The sequence below is a fragment of the Phlebotomus argentipes genome, unplaced genomic scaffold, assembly GCF_947086385.1.
Source record: "Phlebotomus argentipes unplaced genomic scaffold, Phlebotomus argentipes genome assembly contig_5, whole genome shotgun sequence".
NCBI lineage: Eukaryota > Metazoa > Arthropoda > Insecta > Diptera > Psychodidae > Phlebotomus > Phlebotomus argentipes.
The window spans coordinates 13,392,073-13,411,038 of record NW_026776165.1 but is presented as its reverse complement, the minus strand read 5'-3'; the positions used below and the strand labels follow the sequence as shown (position 1 = coordinate 13,411,038).

Genomic DNA, 18,966 nt, shown 5'->3' with positions numbered 1-18,966 from the left:
TTTAATTCTATCATTCTCTTTATTCTGTTTCACAATTATCTGTTTTTTATATAGTAAAATTATGTTCTTGTACAGCTTGAGATGCCGTATCATCATTGTTGTGTTGACAGCTTGAAATTCATTCATTTTATTATTATTATAATTGATATAAAAGAAAATTATACATCAAATTCTCATTAGTTGTCATCCCTTTACATTGTGATGGCAAAACACGATTTTAATATAAAATCCACACGCGAAAAGTTCAACCGCATGAGAAACATTTTGGACCCACACACACTCACACACCCATCCAAAGTGCCCAACAAGAGCTCAAAAGACTACCTGAATCGTTTTGCAGAGTGAATGAATGCAGCACAATGATTTGAAGGAGGAAAAATATAAAAAACTCTCTATAAGAAACTTCTAGCGTCCGCAACTGTGGCGGGTCCGCACGTGGAAAAATCAGTAGTAATAGTAATACGGGTCCATCTCGTCTCAGTAGGGCGCATAGCGATGTGTGGGTGACGGTCCTCTCATGCCCGGACGTCGATCGTCGAAAGAGTCGCGGCTGAAGTCCTCGTAGATTCTGCAGAAAGAAACACATTAATCACTAACAACAACTATTCCAAAACGACGGGTGCCTCGAAAACTATAAAAAGTCAAAATCGCCATTTTTCAGCAAAGCGAGTTCAAAATTTTGCATTAAAACAGCTGCGAAATTTGCCAAATTTACTTCAAAATACTCAAAATGCCTTCAAATCGTTCGTTAAAGTGAAAATATTGCTCTGTATTTTTTATTTTGTAAATGTTTTATTGGTATTTATTGAAATTTTTGACTAAAATGTGGCAAAATTAATAGAAAATCTGAAAATATTACTTTTCAAAGTCAATTTTTAATGGTTTTTGAGTCGATTTTATACTAAAAATCAACTTTTCATACTTCAATTGAACTTTTCCTTAATGTTTTCAAGTGAAAAAATTTAAAAGATATGAAAAATATTTCATTTAAAGTCCAAAAAAACATTTTAGGATAATTCTGAAAATCTGCAAATATCAAGGGGACAATCACTCACGGTTTGAGACCATTAACTTTGTGATTATTCAATCTTTTTTTCGATTATTTCGTGAATTTTACTCAAATTTTGATTTTTTCGTTCAAAATTCTCATTATTTTTTGATTATTTTCTGAATATTTGATTAAAATTTTTTATTTCATTCAAATTCTGATTATTTTTTGATTATTTTCTGAATATTTGACTAAAAATTATTTCAAGCAAATTCTGGTTTTTTTTTCATTATAATTGAAAAATAATTAAAATACGAATAAAAATCATAAATAATTATTTTCGGTATATATTCAAATTTTGATTATTTCGTACAAAATTCGGATTATTTTTTGATTTTTTTTCTGATATTTGATTAAAAAATTTTGTGTTGTACAAATTCTGATTATTTTCTGAATATTTTATTAAAAATTATATCAAAACAATTCGGATTTTTTTTTATTATATTCAAATAATAATCAAAATTTGAATATGAATCATAAAAAAAAATTTTAAATTATTTTTCAAATTTTGATTCTTTCATACAAAATTTGGATTATTTTTTTGAATATTTCCTGAATATTTAATCAAATTTTGAATATAATTGAATAATTGTAAATATTCTGAAAGAATAATTTTTTTTTCAAATATTTTTGAATATCATTTGAGAAATTATTCATTTCTTGACTATTTTATTCAGAATTTGGTTACTTTGTTTTTTTTTGTGGTTTTACTCGGGAAAATAATCTTTTTTTGATTATTTATTCAAAATTAGATTGTTTTTCAATTTTACTTGGGAAAATAATCATTTTTTGATTATTTTTCTCAAATAATTGATTATTCGATTAGAGAACATTAAGTTTCCTCAAAAGTCGCCTTGTGATTTGCCCCTTGGCAAATATTTTCTAAAAAGACTTTTTAATGCATATGACTGCAATTTTTGAGACATTTTTCTTATGGGAAAATTCTTCAGCGTAAACAATGAAAATTTGACTTTTCATTCGCAAAACATGACAATTTTTTTCCATTTGTGCTTTTTAGATAAATAAGATTTTTTTCTATTGTCTCATAAGATACAAATCTTAAAATTCTTGTACAGAAAGAACGAATAAAAGGCTTTTCAAAAATAACATAAGACGAAAACTATGATAAATCGACTTTTCATAGTTTTCCATTCACCCGTCGAAAAAGACAAAAAAACAAGGAAACGCCACAAAATCTCACCCGAAGCGATTCATGCCATTGCTGCCACTTCGCGGCGGACTTCGTCGGCTGAACATGGAATCATAGCTGGCGCCATTGCCGCCACTCATGGAGCTCCTCATCGAGCCCAATCCGGAGCCGCTGCCCGAGCCGCCAGAGCGCCCGAGTGGCGGCAGCGGTGGCAGAGGCTCACGGCGTCCCATGGATCCCATTCCGCCAAACTCTCGGCCGCCACCCAGGCCGGAGCCACTGCCGCCACCCCCGCGCATGGCCCCCATGCCAGAGTAGCGCCTCTCGAACAAATCCCTGCCGTCATCGTAGCGCCTGTCGTAGTAGGAATCGTAGGAATCCTAAAAAAAGGGGACAATCGACAGCGCCATTAGAGGCATTCTTTTTCTTTCTCCATTCTCTTCGATGCCTTTTCTCCATCCAGAAGCAAAGCAAATTCATTCTCGCACTTCTCACGCACGCACACACACGCATACACACAGTCTGGCAGTTGAGGATAATTGAGTGGATGGTGTATCATAAAATGCCCAAGTCTTATCTCTTCTATTCGTCTTAACTCAGAAGAAATTTTTTGATTTGACCTACAAAAGCACAAATTGACTTTCACCATATGCTAGATATTCTTCAGATAACCACAATAAATTCATTTAGGGGTAAATGGGGCAGCTTCAGATTGGGGCAGCTTCAGATTTCTTAATTTTCTCAGAGATTTTTACATGAATAAATTCCTGGTCTTCACACAATGTTTGTAGTCCTTAAGGACTACAATTGACGAAAATTTGCACAGGATAGCCTTGACTGTTTAGATAAAATAAGTGAAAATTGAAAATCACTCACAAACTAGAATTTTGCTGCCGAATTGATTGCGTGTTTTCTCCATTAAAAAAGCCACAATTCGCGTGAAACACAATCAAAGGTTATTGAGAGTTAAGTAGAGATTCTAAATATGCCCGAACTTTTCCTCCTGATCACGGCCTTTTCAGTGGGTGGTGGAAAATGCACAAACACTGCCCACGGGGCAGTTTCGGATCGCCACGGACTGACAACAGCGCGCTCTGACAGAATGACGCAACATCACGGTCGAAATTTTCTTGTGGCAAATATTGAAGATTTTTCACAAAGTGCCGTTCTGTGCTGCATTGCTTCATCACGTTAAACGACTTCTTAGTGGAAAAGTGAGAAAATACACGCGAAAAACACTGATTTGCACTGATTTGATTTGTGGTGGCACTGAAGTTGCCACCACTCACGCATGGTGGCGTTGCGATACAGGAAAAATGACGGGCAACTTGCTTTTCGCTCAGACATTTTGACAGTCCGTGCAAGGGTCCAGAAAAGTCGCGAAAATAGTACTTTAAAGGCGATTTTTAGCGAAATAAACAGTTTCAGTGCGTAGAATAGATATCAAAGTGATCATTTGCCCGCGATTCAACAATTCCACAATGGAATTTAAGGTAAATATCAGTGAAAATCTGAAGCTGCCCCAGAGCAATCCGAAACATCCCCGTGCGGGGCAGTTTCAGATAATTTACAATATTATTTTCATTCTCCTTTAGAGGAAAAAGGATCAGTTTTAATGCCCAATGAAAGGCATTTTCTGAAGCTCAATAGACGAGAGTTTATTTGAGCGTTGTGATTATTTCAATATATTCAGCCGATTTTTCAAGAAAAAATCCTAAAGTTGGAACAGCATTTTGAATCTGAAGCTGCCCCACTTACCGCTATTAGAGTTGCGTCTTTCCCCATTGCAAGAATATATGATATATATATATACAGTGACACCTTAGTTATCTTGGTTTTGTGTAAAGTTCGTATTGCGCATTGTTGGATGAAATTTCTGGACAATTTTGATTGATCAATGATTTTTAGTTATTTGGAATATCTTTTTACGCAATAATCGCCACAATGCTAGATTTTTTGGCATGGTATGGGCATAATATGTAACATTATGGAACCCTTGTATCCTAGACAATATGCAAACGCAATTAGAACCATTTTCTTGCCCTGCATCAATAAGAAATTACCGATTTTCTGAACCCTATAATAAGAAATTGACTAAAAATCACCCTTTTCTAAAGAACAAAATGCTGTAATTTTCACGGCTACTTGATTGTTCTTGGACGATTGACTTGAAGTCCTTTTTTACACTTCATAGACAACATGTGAACAGGAATTAAGACGCGATTGTGCGTGAGAAAGGAAGAAATGCATAAAAAGTGTTAAATGATAACTTAAAACATACAAAAGCAATTTGACAAGTCCAAATCAAGGCGCTCTATGATGAAAATGTCTTTAAGACACTCCAAACTCATGAGTTAATGTGATTATCCGTGTCCTAACGTAATTTTCCCTATCCTTTGGCGCACATTTCTCTGCATTTTGCAATATCTCAGCCCTGAATTGAGATATCAACATGATTTCAACGCCTTTTGAAAGATCATTAAATTCTCATTATTTTTTGTCTTAAGATCGTAGTCTCGAAAACTGAAAGAAATATCGAATTTTTAGCACCAAAAGGAAAAATGATCAAAATTTCATAGGTGTCCTAACCTAATTTTCGCTACTGTATATATATATATATATACATATTTAGAAACTCATATTTTTTCTCTACTAACTCTACTTATACTCAACCCAGCATTCTACAATTCCACCACCAGAAAGGACACTTTTGAGAGAGATATTCGCATCCATTCATCGCACACGCACACGCACTGAAAGAGAAGATCACTGTCTTTTCGTGTGTGAAAAATGAGATAAACCAACAAAAGCGCGATAGAAGAAGGCTGGCCAAATCGATTTTTGTGAGTGGTACAAAAAAAAAAGGCAGTCAAAGTCACTTTAGATTGCGTCTATCGCGCGATTTTTGTTCGTTTGCTCGTGTTCTCTCTCTGCACTAATTAGTGATGCCTGAGTGGGATCGAGAGTGCGCCATCGGGGACGTGGGAGTGGGATTGTGCTGTGGTGGTGGGGAGGGGGAAGGGCACGAGATGATTGGGCTGATAATGTGATGATGAAGGTTACCCGAAATCCGTCCATGATCCTGTCTCGCAAGAAGGGCGGCGGCGGCGGAGGTGGATAAGGGTCGCGGTACATCCTATCGCCGCGATATCCGCGCTCCGAGAACATGAGGCGCGGGCACTCCTTGGACCAGTGCCCCGAGCGACCGCACCTGTAGCACTGTTCCGGATCACCCATGCCGGGCTTGGGTCGCACGCGACTCGTCGACACCTGCACTTTCAACGGCTGCCCGTCCACTACTTTGCCATTCAACTCCCTGATCACCTCATTCACGTCGCCCGCGCAATCCAGATGCACAAAGCCGTAATTGCGCACGATGTCACACTCGACCACGGTCCCGTACTTCTGGAATAACTCCCTCACCTCGGGCGCCCGTGTCTTGTCCGTGAGATTGCCAACAAAGATCTTTGTCGTGGACGTATTCGGCGCTCGGCGACTCTTCGCGGCCTCCACCTTCATTGGCTGCGTATTCACCACGTAACCGTTCAAATTTTGGATTGCATCGCGTCCCTGCTGCTCATTTTCCATGTGCACAAATCCGTAATTCTTCACCACATCGCATTCAACCACCGTGCCGTACTTTTCGAACAATGGACGCAACTCCGATGCCTGCGTCTTTTCGTCGATGTTCCCGATGAACAGCTTGAATGTTCCAGCGCCCGGCATCCTGATCTCGCTATCGCTTTCTTCGTTCTCACGCGACGTCTTTCACGCGTTCTTTTCTTCCGCAGTGACACAACGAAACCGCCTTTCGATCGCTTCGCAACACACGCCACTAAGGAGATATAAGAAAGGGGCTTCCGTCAGAACATTGGCTCACAGTGGCTGCAGTTGCCCTTCCGCAAATTCGCGCACTCCGCGATGGACCTTAACACCCCGAACAGACTGGGCTTTTTACCATTGATTACACAGACCCGGGACTTTTTTACGCCCTTACGGGACCTTTTTCTCCCAAAATGTGCCTATTTCGGCCAATTTTTGCTCGGGAAGATCGCGGAAAACAATCAGATCACCTTCGCTCTGCACTTATTTAACGTTTCATAGGAATTTTTACCGTGAAAATTCTCATTTTCGTGAAAAACATGTTAATATACTCAGCTGTGTGGCAGAGTGAAAAAGAGAATCGACACTGTACGCTTCCTTTTTCAAGTGTCGTCACAGCTCGGGTGATTAGCACAGCCGCTCGGCACTCGTCGGACTGTTCTACTATTGTGCCGAATTCGTTTGAACGTCACTCCGAGGCCAATATTTTGGAAATTGGCAAGAAATATTTAGTTTTTCGTGAAATGTGTGAACAAGACGTGAAGAATATTGCAGAGTGAGTGAGAATGGAAGATGTTTCCGGATAAAAAGCTTGCATCTTCTGCGAAGGATTAACTGCAAGGCGAATTGCAGAAGATGAGCTCAGAGAGAAATTGCCGAAGAACGTCGTCTTCCGTGCGCATATTCTTCAGCATCACGCCAATGAATTGCTGACAAACTGAAATAGGACGATTTCTGGAGGAAAAGAATCACTGTGAACTGAGGCAAATCATCAGTTTTTATCAGGAAATCCTTCGTCCCGAATTAAAATTTACGGTGAGCAATTGAAATCAAATTAAATCATTATTAGAAGTTAATGATTATGATATTTTCAGGGGAATTCTTCCAAGATCTATCCAGAATATTGCAGTACCAGTTCACCTTCTGTACTTTCCTGGACCAAAAGAAGCCGCGAATAAAGATCAACGCTTTTTGATTGAGTTTAATTCAACCTGATTCCCGGCTCTAGATCTCGCTGACACTCTCGCTAGCGTTTACTCAGAATATTCACCATTCGTGGTATTAAATACGGAACTAACAATGCAATGAGTCGCGACCTTTATATTTTTTTTAGCCAAATCATCTCAAAAATTCGGTAAGAATTGACACCAAAAACTTCCATATAAAATAATGCTTATGATTTTTAATAATTTTAATTTTGTGGGAAAAGAGAGAAATAAAATGCACTTTAAATTTGGTGTTTTTGGCTATGACGGAGAATTAAATACAGCGTGGGCACTAATTATAGCTCCACCGTGGACCGGACACCGTGGAATGAGACCCAGTCGAAAACCACCTAAAATTGTATGGTTTTTCATTGAATTTCAACTGGCTCTCGTTCTACGTTAGGGCGCTCCCTCCGAGGCGCTACCCGCCCCCGGATCTAGGGTCCACGGGTTTCCTAGAAGTGTCCTAAGAACTTTTCGCCCCATTTCATTGGGGGTGGTCCGGGGGTTGGGGTGGTTTGGGCCCGAAGAAGCAGAAAAAGACCCTGGAAGAAGTGCTTAAGGCCAGGATTCAAGGATGGTATCGGGGTCAGATAGCCCAATTATGCTCAAGAGGCTTCAATCAAGCCCTATGAAGGAGTTTGTGGCCATTGGGCCCCCCGCCCCATTGCGGAGGAGCCATATTGGACGATCATGTTATGCAAGGCAAAGACCTTAAACAGTGGGGTCCACGGAGGACCGAGGCGGGGTGTGGCGACGGTAAATGGTTTCTGGGCTCAAAATGAAGGATCCTTATGATTTTCAGAATTCTCCGATTTTTTTTCGCTGAGATATAGTGAAATTTCCCAAGTGGATCTATAATTAGTGCCAGCCCAGAAAGTGATAAAGTTCCCTAGAATCCCTAGGCGCCGGCGGAGGGGCCTCAGATTGGGGGTTTTGTTTTGGCTATGGATAGGCAATCAAACGCCATATTTGATATTTTTTGTTTTTGCCCCAGACTACCTACAGTGGAGCTATAATTAGTGCCAACGCTGTAGTTAATTTGAGGATATTTTATGTCGATTTCCACGATACTTTGCTGTCTGCAAAGTAGGAACTGAGTAATTGCCGATAGCGCCGCGTTTAGCATTAAAATCGGCGCTGTCTGCTTAACTGTAGCACAGAAGCACGAAAGCTCCAAAGCGCTAGAGCAAAAAAGGGTCTTAGAGTGAGTGCCCTAGAGAGAAGTAAAAAAGTCCCTCAACTGTTATAAAGATTGAGTCTGTTCGGTGTGTTATCCGCTGATACCAAAGATATGCCATCCGGTTGTAGTTCTCTGCTCTCTTCTTCACCATATTGCTCGAGTGCGAGCAACAAATCAATATATTATGGCCCAAAAAGCCCATCGCAGATGCTCGAATTTGCCTTTCTCACACTACTTTTGCATCGTCTTCAGCGAGTGAAATTGGCTATTTTACTCATGCCGATCACAGTGAGATCGTAAACAAAGGTGTTCATATGAGGCAAAAAAAAACCGAGAAACCGAAGCCGGAACTTTCCGGCTGTGTCGACACATTGGCAATTGTGGTGGCGTTTCACGGTGAGCTTTTCTCAGCCATGTTGGCGGCGTCACTGAGAAAAGCCCCGAAAACCACCACTTTTAGCCACTACAATGTCATCAGGTGTGTTCAAAATCACATAAAAGAAGCCTTCTGGACACACTGCAAACGCCCTGCGGCCCCAAATTGTGATACATTTTCCGGAAATTGTGGTTTCTTAGCGGCACACGGGGGAAAAAAACACTTGAGGGTGTTTGCACAGGGAAATCCTCTGGTTCTTCTGGATATTTCACCTGAGACGGATGCACACTTACCTTGTGAGCAGATGTGTGGTGAAATTCACGGGTTCAGGTGATTTTCTTCACAGGAAAATAGAGATTTTCACTAACCACTTTCACGCAATGCACCAGAAAGAAAAGCTCTGCGTCATCACGAGAACTTTTGACAGCTCTCTAGTACAACAATGCTTGTACTACGAATTGTCGTGCGAATTCCCCTTTGCGGGCATTTCGCCATTCGCCACTACCCAGTAGCATTATACAGTTGCTTATAACAGTTTTTGAATTTGTCTTTCTTAACAGTTTTTCCTTCTTCAATCTCATGCATGATGTTTCATGGGTGTTTCACGTGTGTTTCACAGATTTGACAGTCGGGTCCAGTTCCGTCAAAATATTCCTTCTCGCGTTCTACTTTGTATTTTTCTCTAATTTTCACCCTTCTTCTCAGGTAGAAATCTGTTAAATCTACCTGCAATCACTGAGTAATGTGGTGAAGTACATTGTGCAATAGGAGAGAGCAGCTTTTGAGCCGCCACATCAGGGATATTAGGTGAAATTTTCATCATCGCCCAACTTAGACTTTGTAATCCATTTTCCGCATGTTTTTCCCTCTTCTCCCCTTTCGCTGATAAGCCCAAAATCCACTTCGTCACTCAGTTTATCTCACACACTCCATTCGCTGCCGTTGCAGATTAATCTGTAGTGAAATTGCGTGGCGAAATGGATTCTGAAGGACACAATTTGGAAGCGCCGACAAACTTCCGGAACGTCATGGCTCCGGACAGTCCAATCAACGGACGGATAAGCACACACATGGGGCGCGTTCCCACATCACTGCCACCACCGCTGCCGCCTCGCCTGCAGCCACAGAGCCAGGGATTCGCGTCGTCCTTCAGCTCACCTTTCGGCGGTTACCAGAACATGTACGGCTACGGCGCAGGATCGAGTTTCGGGGGCTTCGGTGGGTATGGGGGCATGGGTGGGTACGGCAGCTATGGGGCATACGGAGCAGGACTGGGTGCAGGCGGATATGGTCGCTACGGTGGCTATCATGGCTACAATCTCGACGCGGAGAACCGCTTCATTCAGATGGCAGAGGAGACGTCCAGGCCGGCGCTGCAGAGCATTGAGAATCTCGTGGCGGCGTTTGGGAACATCGCCTCGATGCTGGACTCCACATTCTTCGCCATCAACAGCTCCTTCAGGGCCATCCTGGGCGTCACGGCGAACGTGGGCAAGCTGAGATCGCTCTTCGCTCAATTCGTCTCCACATTCACTCTATTCCGCGGACTGACGTGGCTCTGGAGGAAGTCAGTACCCTGCTGAAGGCGAAATGGTTGAGTTTCTCTAAACCACTTTTCTCTCCTAGGATTCTCTACACATTCGGCGTATCGAAGATTCCACCGAATGCCGCGAGTTTTGGTGCTGCTTTTGAGGCTGCTTCTGCACAGCTGGAGAATCCGTCGCATGGAGAAAAGTCCAGCAGTGGAAAGACCAGTGCCTGGCCTGTTCTTCTCTTCCTGGGCTTCATACTTTCGGCGCCGTATTTTATTATGAAATTCCTTGGAGTTGCCTCGACGACGTCCATCGAAGAGAGTGAGTCGATTAACACGGAGACTTTGGCAGAGAGACTAATTGATGTGTGTGTTTTGTAGGTAAAAATCCACAGCAATGGACAAACTACATTCCCACGCGAGTGTTGTATGACTTTGAGGCCACGAGTCCTCAGGAATTGTCCATCCAGACTGGCCAAGTGATTCGCGTGGCGCCCAAAGATGTCCAAAACCTGCACTCGCTGATGAACACAGGCTGGGCGCTGGCCTCTGTGGATGGTTTCAGATCGGGTCTGGTGCCCATCAACTATCTCTCGCGCCCGGGAGAGGCTCCGCCCCAGCCGGGCGCAGTGTAGGGCCCGCAGGGCAGCGCACACACACACTTATTTTATCTGGGAGGGTGACTAAATGGCAGAAGCGTGTTTGTAAATACAACTTCAAGTGAAATTGGACTTTCACTCGGTATTGAGGACACCTTTTGTTCGATGCCCACAGTTTCTCAGTCTGCTGTGATTTGTCGTGGCGGTGAGACGCGTGGTCTCAGGAATTGTGCTCAAGTGTGTGAAGAATGGCTTTCAATAACAACAAAGGTGAATTCGATTTTCCGTTCGCAATCAAGGAAATCGATCCGGATATCAATCAGCAGTTGCTCAGAGACTTCCGTGGTAAGAATATGTTGCGGAAAATTGCTAAAAGTGCGTATTTAATATGTGGAGAGAAAAAAAAGAATGATTTCAGCATTTTGGTTGCTAATTGGAATTATTGAGAATTTTCTACCGACACATTCTAAGATAATTTCAAGCCAAATAAGCACAATAGAAATCTCATCGTTTTGCTGATGTGTGAAAGACTCTATGAAAGTTTAAATATTTGATGAGCAGTTTTTTTTTTTTTGGGGGGAATCTTTGAAATGCTTTTTATTCAATACAACCAATGAATTTGGCATATAAATTACAATATATACATTTCTACTGAACAGTGGAAGAAAATATTAACATAAAAGAAGCACTTTGACCACTTTTCTATGGTATTTTCCTAAAGCAAGCAAACTGAAATAATTGCACCATCAAACAGTTTAAGAATAAAGAGCAAATCGACGGGTGAATCGAAGACTATTGAAAGTCTGTTTGGATTGATCTTAATGTCTTTCATCGGCAAAAATTAAAGAAATAAGATTTTTCTTAAAAACTTTCGCGTGTAGAAAATTTCTCAATGTTGCGTTGAAAAGTATGAAAAGTCGACTTTTCATAGTTTACGCCCAAGGGGCTAATCACTAGCGCAAATTGAGACCATTAACTTTGTGATTATTCAATCTTTTTCCTCGATTATTTCGTGATTTTTACTCAAATTTTGATTATTTCGTACAAAATTCTGATTATTTTCTGAATATTGTATAAGAATTTGATTATTTTTCAATTTTACTTTGGAAAATATATTCATTTTTCGATAATTTAATTCAGAATTTGATTATTGAGATTTTTATGTAATTTTACTTGGGATTTGTTTTTTTTTTGATATTTTATTCAAAATATGATTATTTTTCAAAATTTTCTTGAGAAAATATTCATTTTTTTTTTATTATTTTCATTCAATATTTGGTTATTTTGATTTTTTGTCATTTTATTTGGGAAAATAAAATTTTTTTTCAATTATTTTTCAATTTTATTTCAGAAAATATTCATTTTTTGACTATTTAATTCAGTATTTGATAATATTTTGATTTTTCTTTGCAATTCTAGTTGAGAAAATAATCTTTTTTTATTATTTAAATCATAATTTGATTATTTTTTCAATTTTTCTTGGGAAAAAATGGGCAGGAAGAATGTAAAAAGTTGATTTTTACGAATTGTCTGAAGAAAAAAGTACACGAAAACCATCAAAAACCGACTTTTTGTAGCAAATTTTCCCAATTTTTCTATTAATTCTTCGTATTTTAGTTAATATTTCAAACAAATAACAGTGGAAAAATCTGGGAAATTCTGCATAAAAATAGAATTGAGCAATTTTATCAATTTACTGAAAGATAACAGAGAGGGTATGGAAAAATTAGTAAAATTTCAAAGCAAAATCATCTCTCAAGCTTCAAATCGCTCTACTGAAAAATGGTGATTTTGACTTTTGATAGTCTTCACGGCACCCGTCGAAATGAAAAATCGACTAAGCATATTTTCATGCTATTTCTCTGTGAAATGTTTACTCTCTTATCGCTTCGTTGTTCAATTATAAGTTTGTTTTGGACACAAAGCAGCAATAAGTAATTACTTAACTTTATGCATTATATTGTTTTGCTTTAAATCTAAAGTTTTTTTTTTAACAATCATTCTGCTCACTGACTTTCCTGTGATTGAATTGAAATCTATGGAAACCGCAATTATTTCCGTCACACTTTTGATGAGATGGAAAATCCAACACGACTTCAATTTTTCATTGCAGGCGAGAAGACGGGATTTGTCCAAGTCGGTGAGGAGAAGTGGTTCTTTCCCAGTCAGTACAGCGAAATGGCGCAACACTTTTACAACTTCCAAGCGCGCCAGGATGACATCTGGGTGGCCACATTTCCACGCTCTGGCACCACGTGGACGCAGGAGTTGGTCTGGATGATTGCCAATGATCTGGACTACGTTGCGGCACAGCGAGAGCCACTCACGAAGCGCTTTCCCTTCTTCGAGTTCGCCATGTTTCTGCATCCCGAGACGAAGGCCGAACTGATGCAGCTCAATGTGGATTCGCCACAGCGACAGGCCTTCGTGGAGGAGATCTCTGTGCCAGCGTACAAGTTTCTGCCGCACATCACCGGCAGGCGCTTCATCAAGACACACTTCCCATTCTCCCTCATGCCGCCCAGCGTCTTGAGTTCGGGTGCGAAGATTGTGTACGTGGCCAGAAATCCACGAGATGTTCTCGTGTCATTCTACCACCTGAATCGCCTGTATCGCTCTCAGGGCTACATTGGTGACTTCGCCACGTACTGCGAGTACTTTGAGGAGAATCTGGCGCCGTGGATGCCCTACTGGAGTCACATTCGCGAGGGATGGGAGAACAGGAATCATCCCAATGTGCTCTTTATGTTCTACGAAGACATGAATCGTGATCTCGCGGCCACAATTAGGCACGTCGCTGACTTCCTGGGCAAATCCCTGACAGATGCCCAAGTGGAGAGACTCAGGCAGTATCTGAGCATTGAGGAGTTTCGCAAGAATGACGCAGTAAATTGCACGGAGCTCAAGAGCATTCACTTGCTGAACAGTGGCGAACAGGGATTCGTGAGGCGTGGGAAGAGTGATGGATGGAGTGAAGAATACACACCGGAATTGAGGGAGAGAGTTACCAAGTGGATATTGAAGCATTCCAAGGAGTTACCATTCAAATTTCCATGCGATCTTGTATAAAAAAACCGCGTTTAGAGATGGTTTTTTTCTGGGTTTCGAGTGTTTATCGCCAATAAATGTTACAATAAATCCATCACTTTGACTTTCTCCAGTCCTCGAGGCTCTTCTTCCTGTTCGCCTTGAGTCTCATATACTCCTCATACCACTTATCATGACCCTCAATGTCCTCTGGTGTCATTCCCGGCAGCTGTTCCAGGAGTGTTTCTGTGATCCTCCGCAGATTTCCCATGTATTTGGATTTGCTCCGCACAAAGATCACATGCTGTTCTTCACCCCAACCGCCAGTGTGACCACCAAAGTCCTCCAGGAACTGATCGAACATCTTCACGTCCTTGTACACACCTTCATCCACCGGTTTCAGTGTTCCAGAACGCATCTGTGTCACTCTGTTGGGCACATTCTGGTGCCTCTTCGCCTCATCCTTCAGCAAATCCACTGTCGGCGGAATTGTGGCCACAATGTCCATATTTTCGAATTTCATCTTCCCGTAATTCAACTTATTCGTGTTCTGGACACGCGTGAGATTCTCCTCAATCTGCAGAATTCTCTCTCTGTAATCCTTCAAGTCGTGCTGCTGAATATTGGCGCCCATCGACTTGAACTCCTCAATTCCACCCCGAATTGACGCCACTGTGTGCTGCGCCGTGACCTTTCCAGCCACAAAGTTCACCGTCAATCGATCTCGCAGCACGTCAATCTCTGCCAGGAGCTTCCGCTCCTCCGGCGCATCCTCGTCCTCCGGGAAGTGCACCTCCAGCGGCGTCTGCACGTTCGCCAGGTAGTTCTCCTGACACTTGAGGCGCGACAGCAGGCAAATGCAAGCAGTTGCGGAGAGTTTCTTCCTGGCCACCCTCGATTCTGCCATGTTGTTGATGCACTTTGTCAGGGATTCACCATGGAAACCACATGCAAATCCCTCAGGACATCCCGCCAAATTGTTTTGACTCCAGCAGCGAAGAATATTTCTCTTTTCCATTTTTTGCGCAATTCGTCATGAAATATTGTATGGATATTTTCAATATAATTCTTTAGATATATGAAAGTAACTATAAATTCAATTTATATTGTTCGATTTAATTTCTTTCTTAGGCCTTCGACAAGATATGGCATGAGGGGTTGCTGTACAAAATCCGCGGAACACTTCCTACAAGATTTCACGATCTCTTGGAGTCTTATCTCACCGAAAGAGCCTTCTTCGTAAAAGTAGACTCAGCTCTATCATCTAGGCACTTCATCCGGGCTGGGGTCCCGCAGGGCAGCGTTCTTGGGCCCACGCTGTACATGCTGTTCATGGCTGACCTGCCCACCTCTCGGGATGTCCAAATGGCCACGTTCATGTCAACCCATGCCAACATGAACACTGCTTCTCGTGAGTTGCAGACCCACTTGAACACCATGGCCGAGTGAAATCCGTACACGTCTCCTTCTCCCTAAAACGCAGATCCTGCCCAAAAGTCAGCATTAACAACGTGACTATTCCTCAGAAACCTGAAGTCAAGTATCTTGGCCTTCATCTAGACAAGCGACTCACATGGAAAAGCCATATCAGAGCGAAAATCCAGCAGATGAAGCTGAAAATGAGCTCCCTTTATTGGCTCGTCGGTAAGAGATTGAGTGTGTCTCTGCATTCTAAAGTGATGCTCTACAAGGCCATGATTGTTCCAATCTGGACCTACGGTATCCAGATTTGGGGCTCTGCCAGCGAGACCAACTTAGAAATGCTTCAATGCTACCAGTCTAAAGTTTTGCGGAGACTAGCAAATGCTGACTGGTATGTGACCAATGAAGTTATCCATAGAGATCTTCAAGTCCTGAATGTCAAACAGCAAATTCTACGGCTCAGCCCCCGCTATATCCACCAACTGGAAGTCCATCCTAACACCCTTGCCGCTCACCTGCCTACCACCAGGAGATACCGGCGTCTTAAACGTGTCGATCCTCTTGACCTTCCGTCTCGTTGGATCCCAGATTTATAAGTATTATAAATAAAGAAGCGCTCTATGATGTTGATATTAGACGCCGAAGCAGCGCCCCAGAGCTGGCACCCATAAGTCCAAAAGGGGCTTCAGCATAGTCTTGTATAAGAGCAATTTGTTGTCCGTGGATAAGGCTGAGTTACGTCCAAGAAGCCAGTACATTTTGCGCAACTTCTCTCCAAGCTGAAGCCGTTTTGCGAATATGTGTTTTTGCCAAGAAAGGACGACTATCCAAGTGCAGGCCGAGATACCTAACACTCTCCACAACCGGGATTTGCTGTCCATTCATGTAGACAGGGGGGCCCAATTCCTTACGCAGAGTAAAGGTGATGTGTACCGATTTAAGTTCATTCACTTTTATCTTCCAAGCAGTAAGCCATTGTTGAGTCCGATTCAGGGCCTCCTGCAATGTTGCTGTAGCAGAGACAATGTCCCTGTTCAGGAGAACTTAAAGTGGACTCCCTAGTCATAGTGCGCTCGCTCTCCCTATCGTAAAAGTCGCACACGATGTAACGGAAGATCATACGCGATCAGGGAGAGCGTCCACGAGCGCACCATCACATGCAATTAATTTTGGCGCAATGCGGATTTGGGCAAGTATTGGCCTGAACAGCTGATGACTCCCAAGTTCAAGATCAAGGTCACCAGCTCTCGTCAGTGGGCCATCTTCAGTGCATCTGCACTTGTGCGACAATCTTTGGGCAGTGAAGAGGCCAATTTTATATCGTGCAGTTTTTCTAGTCTTTGTTCGTCTTGTGAAGTTTTCGCGTAAGTTGAGTTAAGTTAAATGCATAAGTGTAGACTTTAAATGAGGCAGGCTGTGCAGGAGAGTAGTGCTAAGATTGTAGGAAGTGAAAAATATATTTAAGAAGCTTTAAGGGGAGCTGAAGTGTGTCTTTAGTGAGTGGCGAGGAGCTGAAGACGCCGTGATTCGCGCCAATTCTACCGAGGAAATCCAGAGTGGAAGTTTCCTAGCGTTCTGCGGGCCAGGAGAAGGATTTTTTTTTTGAATCCTTCTCGCCAGATACGCTAACAGGACAATATTCCATCTCTCCCACAGGTGTGTAATTGGTGGCTGGTCATTGTGGAGGAGTTTCGCGTGCTGTTTGCTCTGCCACTGAACTAAAAGGAATTCCCTTCTCATTTTAAAGGTAGGAGAGTCTCTCAAGACACTGGAGAAGTGCTGAAGGGGCAAATAAGTAACCATTCCTTCTCATTATTCAAGGTTGGTGCCCACAGTCCCTATGACGGGACAGCAAGGCCGTGTCATCAGCATAATGTTGCAGTTATGACACCATCAGTAGTTGGCATGTCGGCTGTGTAGATGCTGAACAAAACTGGACCGAGTATGCTGCCCTGCGGCACTCCAGAGAGGACCGGGCACAAGCGAGATACTGCTTCAATCTGCTTTACGTAGATGTGGCGGTCCTGAAGATAGGACATCAGCAGGAGGCATATCTGAGGTGGAAACGCCCTCTTGATTTTATGGAGGTTAAATGAATGAATGAAATAGCTATATTTGAAGATTCAACACATAAGTGTAGTAATTAAATCTTATTAAGGACAGAAGGAGAATTAAAAACTTTTCCATCAATATTTTATTGAAACTTTCAGCAGACAAAAGCAATAAAATGCTGACTTTAAGGTCAATTTGACTAAGAAAAGTTCTCTCTTTGCTCCTCGACACATTCAACACCATTCAAACAATGTCTGAGTTTATTGAGTGTTATCAAGACTATCTCAATCTCGAGAGCAACATAATTCGTGGCTTTAGAGTCCTCAAGGTGGCAAAAGCAATGGTTCCACCAATATGCTTTTACACTTGCGCTTCTGCTTTAGCCGCAGCTCTAATTCCACATGCAGAACTCACGCAAATGGCCATGAGTGTGATGTTCCTTGTCGCTCTTGTGCGACTATCAATCATGGTTCTCTGCAGTCTCTTTCACGCTGAGGAGCTGCAAAGTGTCTTGGATTGGATTAGAATGCTGCACAGAGTTCACGAGTACGAATCATTCACAGTCGCAGCTGAAATTCATCTGAAACGCTGTCTTTTCATCTCTCAGAAGCTTTACAGGTACTTCTGAATTATCTCTCTGTCAGTGAATAACTTCTCTCTGTACTTTGCAGATTACTCGTGCCAATCTACTGCATTTCAACTGCACTCACTGTCATCTACTTCACACACTTCGAGATGGTTATACTTACAATTCCCGGATTGTCCTTCAGAGAAAGTGACTCAAAGTATCTCTTCTACACCAACGAAATTGCTCTGTTCATAAATGCCGCCATCTCAATCACCTTCGTTGATCATTTCTTCCTATCATCAGTGTTTTACTTCTCTGGCATCCTGAATATCCTTCATGATGTGATCAAGAGTCTCGATAATTTGCATTGTCATGTCAATGTGAAGCACTTTATGTACTCAATTCATCAATTTCATCGTGATGTTGTGGAGAAAATTCAAACATTCATCAATGCTTTCAACTACGCCATCATCATTCAAATTGCAGCCAGCTTCCTACTCTTCATGATGACCTTCTTCATTCTCGGTCACGGCGTCAGTTACACACACTACATCGTTGCCCCGGCAATCTTCTACCAACTTGGCGCCCTTTGTTTCTTCGGCGAAGTGATTTTCTCGAAAACTGAGAAGCTCTTTCGCGATTTCTACATGACAAAGTGGTATGAAATGACTTTGGAGGAGCAGAAAATTCTTATAATGCTGATGCAGGGAACACACAAACCACTTATTCTCAAAGCAGCCGAAATGTTTGACATAAACATTGTGATGTTTGTTCAATTTGTGAAAGTCACCTTTTCCTACTGTGCGATATTTTATTCTTTTGTGTAGAGAAAGCCATAAGAAAAAAGACACAAACTTCTATTAACACCCCCGCTTAAATAAAATATGTTGTTCAGGATGAACATGCTTTGAAAATAGTATAAGGACTAATCATCTAGGATAGAAAGGGACACGATGAAATCGCCTCAAGAGAGATCAAAATTACGTCAATTATTCCAAAATTCCCCCAGATTGATTGAGACATGAATCTCGTTGATCCACCTTAAAATCCAAACAAAAGGATACACAGGATCCTCAATCCCCTCTGTACCAGAACTAGATTAGACAAGCTACTTGACCATGGGAATCAAAATTCTCTTATCTCTTTTATATCCTTAATAACCCATGGTCACCTTCAGACAAGTCAAATCAGACTATTTCACA

The 18,966-nt window shown here is 41.8% G+C and overlaps 4 protein-coding genes across 7 annotated transcripts; 2 read left to right on the top strand and 2 right to left on the bottom strand.

Annotated features, from left to right (window-relative positions):
- On the bottom strand, positions 1 to 8,972 carry LOC132255748 (RNA-binding protein lark). 2 transcript variants are annotated; one of them, XM_059751891.1, is made up of 4 exons: positions 8,859 to 8,972; positions 5,262 to 6,033; positions 2,250 to 2,578; positions 1 to 568 (listed from the first exon to the last, which is right to left on the bottom strand). In XM_059751891.1, the coding sequence occupies exons 2-4, from the start codon at positions 5,922 to 5,924 to the stop codon at positions 478 to 480; spliced, it is 1,083 nt and encodes a 360-aa protein (XP_059607874.1). In that variant the 5' UTR covers positions 5,925 to 6,033; positions 8,859 to 8,972; the 3' UTR covers positions 1 to 477. The 2 variants fall into 2 exon arrangements, with proteins under 2 accessions (XP_059607874.1, XP_059607875.1); XM_059751892.1 differs by lacking the exon at positions 8,859 to 8,972 and having other exon boundaries at positions 5,262 to 6,607.
- Positions 8,973 to 9,186: 214 nt separating this feature from the next.
- Positions 9,187 to 10,822, top strand: LOC132265592 (peroxisomal membrane protein PEX13). 2 transcript variants are annotated; one of them, XM_059766322.1, is made up of 4 exons: positions 9,187 to 9,372; positions 9,514 to 10,132; positions 10,192 to 10,418; positions 10,478 to 10,822. In XM_059766322.1, the coding sequence occupies exons 2-4, from the start codon at positions 9,543 to 9,545 to the stop codon at positions 10,729 to 10,731; spliced, it is 1,071 nt and encodes a 356-aa protein (XP_059622305.1). In that variant the 5' UTR covers positions 9,187 to 9,372; positions 9,514 to 9,542; the 3' UTR covers positions 10,732 to 10,822. The 2 variants fall into 2 exon arrangements, with proteins under 2 accessions (XP_059622305.1, XP_059622306.1); XM_059766323.1 differs by having other exon boundaries at positions 9,187 to 9,405.
- A 115-nt stretch (positions 10,823 to 10,937) lies between these two features.
- LOC132265591 (luciferin sulfotransferase) lies at positions 10,938 to 13,829 on the top strand. 2 transcript variants are annotated; one of them, XM_059766321.1, is made up of 2 exons: positions 10,938 to 11,040; positions 12,809 to 13,829. In XM_059766321.1, the coding sequence occupies exons 1-2, from the start codon at positions 10,944 to 10,946 to the stop codon at positions 13,762 to 13,764; spliced, it is 1,053 nt and encodes a 350-aa protein (XP_059622304.1). In that variant the 5' UTR covers positions 10,938 to 10,943; the 3' UTR covers positions 13,765 to 13,829. The 2 variants fall into 2 exon arrangements, with proteins under 2 accessions (XP_059622304.1, XP_059622303.1); XM_059766320.1 differs by having other exon boundaries at positions 10,938 to 11,070.
- An 8-nt stretch (positions 13,830 to 13,837) lies between these two features.
- LOC132256092 (coiled-coil domain-containing protein 112-like) lies at positions 13,838 to 14,740 on the bottom strand. Its single transcript, XM_059752276.1, has one exon. It carries the CDS (start codon positions 14,738 to 14,740, stop codon positions 13,838 to 13,840), a length of 903 nt encoding a protein of 300 aa, XP_059608259.1.
- Between the last annotated feature and the right edge of the window lie 4,226 nt (positions 14,741 to 18,966).

Bases quoted from the DNA above. Each gene is read 5' to 3' on its own strand.
- LOC132255748 (XM_059751891.1), bottom strand. From the start codon at position 5,924: ATGCCGGGCGCTGGAACATTCAAGCTGTTCATCGGGAACATCGACGAA. The intron at 2,579-5,261 runs GTAACCTTCATC...CCCTTTTTTTAG, and splicing joins GGATCATGGACGGATTTCGG to GATTCCTACGATTCCTACTA. The intron at 569-2,249 runs GTGAGATTTTGT...TTCTTTCTGCAG, and splicing joins AATGGCATGAATCGCTTCGG to AATCTACGAGGACTTCAGCC.
- LOC132265592 (XM_059766322.1), top strand. From the start codon at position 9,543: ATGGATTCTGAAGGACACAATTTGGAAGCGCCGACAAACTTCCGGAAC. The intron at 10,133-10,191 runs GTCAGTACCCTG...TTTCTCTCCTAG, and splicing joins CTGACGTGGCTCTGGAGGAA to GATTCTCTACACATTCGGCG. The intron at 10,419-10,477 runs GTGAGTCGATTA...TGTGTTTTGTAG, and splicing joins GACGACGTCCATCGAAGAGA to GTAAAAATCCACAGCAATGG.
- LOC132265591 (XM_059766320.1), top strand. From the start codon at position 10,944: ATGGCTTTCAATAACAACAAAGGTGAATTCGATTTTCCGTTCGCAATC. The intron at 11,071-12,808 runs GTGCGTATTTAA...TTTTCATTGCAG, and splicing joins GTTGCGGAAAATTGCTAAAA to GCGAGAAGACGGGATTTGTC.
- LOC132256092 (XM_059752276.1), bottom strand. From the start codon at position 14,740: ATGGAAAAGAGAAATATTCTTCGCTGCTGGAGTCAAAACAATTTGGCG.